The sequence below is a fragment of the Engystomops pustulosus genome, chromosome 7, assembly GCF_040894005.1.
Source record: "Engystomops pustulosus chromosome 7, aEngPut4.maternal, whole genome shotgun sequence".
Classification (NCBI taxonomy): Eukaryota; Metazoa; Chordata; class Amphibia; order Anura; family Leptodactylidae; genus Engystomops; species Engystomops pustulosus.
This window is the reverse complement of record NC_092417.1, coordinates 18698470-18706604: the sequence shown is the minus strand read 5'-3', so window position 1 is coordinate 18706604 and position 8135 is coordinate 18698470. Positions and strand designations below refer to the sequence as shown.

Sequence of the window (8135 nt, the reverse complement as noted above, 5' to 3'; positions counted from 1 at the left end):
AAAAAAAAAACACACAAAAAAAAACAAAAAAAAGTAAAAAAAAAAATAAAGTTATAACTCTCATTTTAAAAATGTTTAACCCGAGGGCTAGGGGTAGAGGACGAGGGCGGGGACGTGGGCGTCCAACTACTGCAGGGGTCAGAGGCCGTGGTCCTGGGCGGGGTGAGACACCACCTGCTGATGAGGGAGCAGGGGAACGCCGCAGAGCTACACTCCCTAGGTTCATGTCTGAAGTTACTGGGACTCGTGGTAGAGCACTGTTGAGGCCAGAACAGTGCGAACAGGTGATGTCGTGGATTGCTGACAATGCTTCGAGCAATTTGTCCACCACCAGTCAGTCTTCCACGCAGTCCACCCATGTCACCGAAATCGCCACTCCTCCAGCTCCTGCACCTCAGCCTCCTCCCCCCCAGTCTGCCCCCTCCCAGGAAAATTTGGCATTTGAACCGGCATACTCTGAGGAACTGTTTTCTGGACCCTTCCCACAGTCACAAACCACTTGTCCGGTTGCTGCTGAGCAATTTTCCGATGCCCAGGTTTTCCAACAGTCACAGTCTGTGGGTGATGATGACCTTCTTGACGTAGTGGAAGTGTGTAAAGAGGTGTCCGACGATGAGGAGACACGGTTGTCAGACAGTGGGGAAGTTGTTGTCAGGGCAGGAAGTCCGAGGGGGGAGCAGACTGAGGGATCGGAGGATGATGAGGTGACAGACCCAAGCTGGGTTGAGAGGCCGGGTGAACACAGTGCTTCTGAGACGGAGGAGAGTCCTCGACCAGAACAGGTTGGAAGAGGCAGTGGTGGGGCCAGACGGAGAGGCAGGGCCAGAGCTGGTGCATCAGCGCCAAATGTGTCAACTAGTGAAGCTCCCGTGGCGAGGGCTCCTGCGGCGAGGGCTAGATCTTCAGAAGTCTGGAGGTTCTTTAAGGAAACACCGGATGACCGACGGACTGTGGTGTGCAACATTTGCCAAACCAGGCTCAGCAGGGGTTCCACCACTACTAGCTTAACTACCACCAGTATGCGCAGGCATATGAATGCTAAACACCCCACTCAGTGGCAACAAGCCCGTTCACCTCCGGCCGTGCACACCACTGCTCCTTCCCCTGTGTCAGCTGCTAGTCAGCCCCCTGCCCAGGACCCTGCCACAAAAACCCCATCGTCGCCTCCACGATCCTCCACAGCATCCACCAGCGTTCAGCTCTCCATACCCCAGACGCTGGAGCGGAAACGCAAATATAGTGCAACCCACCCGCACGCCCAAGCCCTTAATGTGCACATCTCCAGATTGCTTAGCCTGGAGATGCTGCCCTATAGGCTAGTAGAGACCGAGGCCTTTCGCAACCTCATGGCGGCGGCCGCCCCTCGGTATTCGGTCCCCAGCCGCCACTACTTTTCCCGATGTGCCGTCCCAGCCCTGCACCAGCACGTGTCAGACAACATCATCCGTGCCCTGACCAACGCCGTTTCTGACAAGGTCCACCTGACCACGGACACGTGGACGAGTGCTGCCGGGCAGGGCCACTATATATCGCTGACGGCACATTGGGTTAACTTGGTGGAGGCTGGGACCGAGCCTGACACTGGGGCTGCTCATATACTGCCGACGCCGAGGATTGCGGGGCCTACCTCGGTCCAGGTGTTTCAGGCCTACTATGCCTCCTCCTCCTCCCACCCCTCCTCCACCTCCTCCTCCGAACTACCATCCGTGGGCACGGCGCCATCAGTCGGTAGCTCTAGGCACAGCAGCAGTGCCGTCGCTAAGCGACAGCAGGCGGTGCTCAAACTGCTGAGCCTAGGCGACAAAAGGCACACCGCCCAAGAGCTATTACAGGGCATCATGGCGCAGACTGATCTGTGGCTGGCACCGCTGAACCTCAAGCCGGGAATGGTTGTGTGTGACAACGGCCGTAACCTGGTGGCGGCTCTGCAACTCGGCAGACTGACACATGTGCCATGCCTGGCCCATGTGTTAAATCTGATAGTTCAGCATTTCCTCAAGACATACCCCAATCTGTCTGATTTGCTCACGAAGGTGCGCCGCATCTGTGCGCATTTCAGGAAGTCCAGCCCAGATGCTGCCACTCTCAGGGCAGCGCAGCGCCGCCTCCAACTGCCCGCTCACCGACTGTTGTGCGACGTGCCCACGAGGTGGAATTCAACACTGACCATGTTATCCAGAGTTTACCAGCAGCGCAGAGCGATTGTAGACTGCCAGATGTCAACTTCCACCAGAACTGGTAGTCAGGTCAGTCAGCTTCCTCAAGTCTACAATGAGGAGTGGACGTGGATGTCTGATATCTGTCAGGTGCTGAGTAACTTTGAGGAGTCAACACAGATGGTCAGTGGCGATGCCGCCATCATCAGCCTCACCATCCCGCTGCTTGGCCTGTTGAAAAACTCTCTGGTCAGCATGAAGTCGGAAGCTTTGCGCTCGTCACAAGAGACAGGGGAAGAATATTCCCTTGTTGATAGCCAAAGCACCCTCAGGTCTGTTTCTCAGCGCATATCGGAGGAGGTGGAGGTGGAGGAGGATGAGGAGGAAGAGGAGGAGAATGTTGGTGAGACACAAGAGGGGACCATTGTTGAGTCCTTTACTGTTCAGCGTGTATGGGCAGAAGAAGAGGAGTTGGAGGAGTTGGAGGAGGAGGAAATGGACAGTCAGGCCAGTGAGGGGAGTGAATTCTTACGCGTTGGTACTCTGGCGCATATGGCAGATTTCATGCTAGGCTGCCTATCCCGTGACCCTCGCGTTCAAAGAATTTATTCCAGCACCGATTACTGGGTGTTCACTCTCCTGGACCCACGGTACAAGCAAAATCTTTCCACTCTCATCCCTGCAGAGGAAAGGAGTGTGAGAATGCATGAATACCAGCAGGCCCTGGTGCACAAGCTGAAACAGTATTTCCCTTCTGACAGCGCTAGCGGCAGAGTGCGTAGTTCTGCGGGACAAGTAGCGAGGGAGAGTAGGCGAGCAGGCAGCTTGTCCAGCACTGGCAAGGGTACGCTTTACAAGGCTTTTGCCAGCTTTATGTCACCCCAGCAAGACACTGTCACCTGTCCCCAGTCTCGGCAGAGTAGGGCTGATCTTTACAGAAAGATGGTGAGGGAGTACGTAGCTGACCATACCATCGTCCTAAATGATCACACAGCTCCCTACAACTACTGGGTTTCAAAGCTGGACATGTGGCACGAACTGGCGCTGTACGCCTTGGAGGTTCTTGCCTGCCCTGCCGCTAGCGTCTTGTCCGAGCGGGTTTTCAGTGCAGCTGGTGGCATCATCACCGATAAGCGTACACGCCTGTCGACTGACAGCGCTGACAGGCTGACGCTTATTAAAATGAATAAAGGCTGGATTTCTCAGAATTTCCAATCTCCACCAGGTGAAGGAAGCTCAACCTGAATAATTGATCCACTCCTCCTCCTCCTCATTTTCCTCCTTCTCCTCCTCTTTGTACAGTAAAGCAGAGGAAAATGGCTATTTTTTGACAGGGCCCACTGGCTCTTGCTATAGTACTTCATGCATTTAATTTTTCTGGAGGGCCACCTACCCGGTCCTCTGTTTGAAACAATTTTTGTGAGTGCCACATACAGGCACTCAATCTATTCCATTTTACTGCAGTGCCACCTACCTGCTCCTCTGGTTTGAAACATTTTTGGGACTGCCACATACAGGCACTCAATCTATTCCATTTTACTGGAGGGCCACCTACCTGCTCCTCTGGTTTGAAAAATTTTTGGGACTGCCACATACAGGCACTCAATCTATTCCATTTTACTGCAGGGCCACCTACCTGCTCCTCTGGTTTGAAACATTTTTGGGACTGCCACATACAGGCACTCAATCTATTCCATTTTACTGGAGGGCCACCTACCTGCTCCTCTGGTTTGAAAAATTTTTGGGACTGCCACATACAGGCACTCAATCTATTCCATTTTACTGCAGGGCCACCTACCTGCTCCTCTGGTTTGAAACATTTTTGGGACTGCCACATACAGGCACTCAATCTATTCCATTTTACTGGAGGGCCACCTACCTGCTCCTCTGGTTTGAAAAATGTTTGGGACTGCCACATACAGGCACTATCCAAATTAAATTGTCTCCATAGCAGCCTCCACACGTTGTCTCCATTGCTACCTCCAAAAGTCGTCCATATAGCTGCCTCCATACATCGTCCCTTTATCAAACGAGGTGTGTCAGGCAGAAATTTGGGTTGTTTTCATGGATTACACATCAAAGTTGTTAACTTTGTCGCCACCCTGCTGTGTTATCCACAAAATATACTGGCAAACTTTTATCATGTACCGATATTATTTGAGCGCTTCTTGCTCACCTCCTTTGGTTCCTCTCTGACACCCATTGGTTTGAAGCCTGAGTCCAATTAGGGTATGTCGCCATGCCACTCTCTAGCCTGCTGCCGCTGCCTCTGCCTCTGCATGCCGTCCCCTATAGTGTCAGGGTCAATTATTGGATGTTTTACATGCTATCTAGCTTCATTCTGTCACTCTGTCATGGCCATGCTGTTGCCCATAATTTCGGCATAATGGTGCGATTAAGCAGCCTCAGAGGCATCCATGCATGCTGCCCCTGCTGTTTCCTGTCCATTTCCGTGGTGTTTCCATCCTTTTCTGAGGTTCCCAGGTGTTTGGCCAAGCTTCCCTGTGCAGAGCCTTGGTCCCCTTGAAAAATGCTCGAGTCTCCCATTGACTTCAATGGGGTTCGTTATTCGAGACGAGCACTCGAGCATCGGGAAAAGTTCGTCTCGAATAACGAGTACCCGAGCATTTTAGTGTTCGCTCATCTCTAGAAAAGACCCAATCCCAGGTGTTTGACCCCTTAGACGCTGCAGTCAAACATGTACCACAGTGACTAAGGAGCTGTCGAGGGAGTGAGATCCTTCAGTCACTCATCACCCACCACAGCAGTGATCAGGGGGAGGGGTTCCGATGGTGTTATATGGCAGCCCGGTTTCCACTGAAAGACCCGAAGACTGCCAGTGCTGGCTATCTGTTAGGACATTCCAGACTCACACTGTTCCTTAACAGTGATCCTTAAAAAGTACTCCACATGTTGCAATTCTGTAGTATTGCAGTATATGGTGGGAACAATCAGACCCCCTATGGTTAAAGTAACTTTGAGGGTCTAAAAAGTAGTAAAAAAATTAAAAAAAATAACTCCCCACCCTTAGAACTGATATAAAAGTAAGCAAAATCATAAATATGTTTGGTATTTCCATGTCCCAAAGACCTGATCTATCAATGTATAAAAACAATTATTCAAGACAGAAAAATTGTAATAAAAAGTGATCAAATGGTTGTACAGTCCCCAAAATGGTATCAATGGAAACATCATCAAGCTGCACAAAAAATGACACCTTCCATAGCTGCGTATGCTAAAGTATAAAAAAGTTATTGGTAATAAAGTTAAAAGATTTTTTTGGTAGAAAAGGATTTATTTTTTAAAATCTATGAAAACATATTAAAACCTATATTAATTTGGCATTCCCATAATCACACACTCTTTTTCTATGTGTCAGATACTAGAGAACTTCTCAGAACTTCGAGGACCAGATCGACACTGGCAGGGTTAAAATTCCTCACAGAAAATTGCCCTAGGCAAAGAGACTATCCCATTTCCAAGTGTCCAGTAAAATTTTACTTTTGTTGTTTTTAGTAGTTAAAATTTCTTTTCTGGCAATTAAATTTCTTTAAAATCCCAATGTCTGTGGGGGGATTTTGTGCAGTTGTCCGTAGAGTGGTTTATGTATTGGCTGGGGGCAGGGCATGCTCTATGTGTTACAGCCGGGTCCTGCTAGAAGCCACGCAGCCCCGGGGCACTGGCAGACCCCGGTAAGCCCTGCGGGGGGTCCAATTCCCGTGAAATGCCCTTTACATGCTTAACACCCGTGATCAGAGGAATCTTCGATCGCAGGTGTTAGAGGCGGGTGTCGGCTATAATATACAGCTAATAAACATAGCCTTTAGTGCTGTTCAGGAGCCGGCGCCAGAAGCTTGACTAATAGTACTGTAAAATGTGGGAACACACCTCCCGCCATGCAGTACTATTACGTCAAATGTCGGGAAGGGGTTAAATGACCTAAGGTTCATTGTCATTACAAGATGGTGACTAAAAATTGTTGCTATAAGTCAATAATTGGTCCAATAACTGAGATTCCCACAATCCATGTCCAACTTTTTTCAAGTTTCAGGAAATTTCGATGGAGTTCTCCAACCAAACACTTCCGGGTCTGTTCTACCTGCTTGGATTATCTACTGCCCCCCACATCCAGGTTATAGGATTTCTCATATTTTTAATTATGTATATTATTACCTTGGCAGGAAATTGTCTTCTTCTTATTACAGTGAAGATCAGCCCAAAATTACACACCCCTATGTACTTCTTCCTGAGTAACCTCTCCTTCATTGACATTTGTTTCTCCTCAACCATAGTTCCTGTTATACTCATGAATACTCTATCCTCAGACAAGAGCATTTCAGTTGAAGCCTGTATGATCCAGATGTTCTGCTCATTAATACTTGGGGTATCAGAATGTGTTTTACTTGCCATCATGGCTTATGATCGGTTTGTAGCCATTTGTAGACCGTTACACTATAGCAGTATTATGAACATAAGGTTCTGTATTATCCTAGCCCTAATACCATGGATTGTTGGTTTTACGAACTCCACCATACAAGTGCACATCACCTGGAGACTTCCCTTCTGCAGGACGCATCATGTGGACCATTTCTTTTGTGAAGTACCCGCTTTCTTAAGACTTTCCTGCAGAGATCCTTGGCTCAATGAGATAGCAATGTATGTAGCAGCTGGAATCATTGTTTTATGCTCTTTTCTCTTGACTTTAGTTTCCTATTTCTACATCATCTCCACCATTTTAAGGATCCACTCTTCACAAGGAAGACGTACAGTGTTTTCTACATGCACCTCCCACCTCACTGTTGTCACCCTCTATTATGGAACTCTCATGTCCATCTATCTTCAGCCTCGATCATACCACTCTGTTGAAAAAGACAAGATTGTATCTGTCCTCTATACTGTGGTCACTCCAATGTTGAATCCGATCATCTATAGCATCAGAAATAAAGACGTTAAGAATAATATTACGGCGAGTGTCAAAAAACGAATGAAACTGTCTAAAAATATTATTCAGTAAGTTACTCACATTGCTCAAACACATAATTGTGGAGTTACACAGTATATACAATATACATGTCGTGGCATGTAGGACACTCCGTCGAATATGGGAGGGCTGGAAAGTTGCTCAACTGTTTTCACCAATTTTCACCTGTCCCTCAGCTGGTTGTTCATGACTTATGTCAGCGTCTTGCAATGATATGTTAGCTGCTGTGCCCTGACTTTGTGCTGCCTCACCTCCAGTTTCCTCTCCTCTGCTGACCCTTAGATGCATTTTGAACTCATTGGGGGTTATTAATAGGGCTGTATTAAAAGTTAATAAGTATTTTTTTTTCATACCATGTTATTTTTTAACATTTATTATTTATCTGGCACTGTTGAATAACACAGTAAATACTTCAAAATGGGGAACCACCAAAACCATTTAAAAAAAACCCATACCCTGCCAATCGTCTTGTCGACTCACAGATGAAGGAATCTGCAACTACCTGGACTCTCTGTTAATTGAGGAGTATTGGGTTCACTGGGGAGGGGGCTTTGTCTCTATGTTTGTTAACGATAAACAGAGATGGCAAAACTTTATTTGATCAAAAAAAATTATAAAAAATTGAGTACAAATTCTGGTCTGCTTTTGAAACTATGGTCTAGAGACTGAGATCAAAGCTAGAAGAGGATGGTTTAGCTCACGGTAAATTTTTTAAAATAGAAAAAAAACACTGAGATTATTGTCTTCATGAGATATGTATGTAGGAAGCGGTTGGGACCAATGTTCTATTCTTTTTTTCTGTTGACTTTTAAGTCATTTCCTTTGTTTAAGTCATCTCAAGATATGAGTAGACCCTTTAAAATGTGGGTTTGCTGATGTAAAAAATCTGTCCAGGTCCTGGTTCCCATACTGAACCAGACAAGAAACACTTGCAACCGGTACTTTTTAAATGCCTCAGGAAATATCACCAGCACCATTCAAATCAATGGAGAGAAAGT

The 8135-nt window shown here is 47.4% G+C and overlaps 1 protein-coding gene across 1 annotated transcript; it reads left to right on the top strand.

Annotated features, from left to right (window-relative positions):
- Nucleotides 1-6216: 6216 nt before the first annotated feature.
- LOC140070026 (olfactory receptor 2B6-like) lies at nucleotides 6217-7170 on the top strand. The gene has a single exon (XM_072116357.1). It carries the CDS (start codon nucleotides 6217-6219, stop codon nucleotides 7168-7170), a length of 954 nt encoding a protein of 317 aa, XP_071972458.1.
- Nucleotides 7171-8135: the final 965 nt, after the last annotated feature.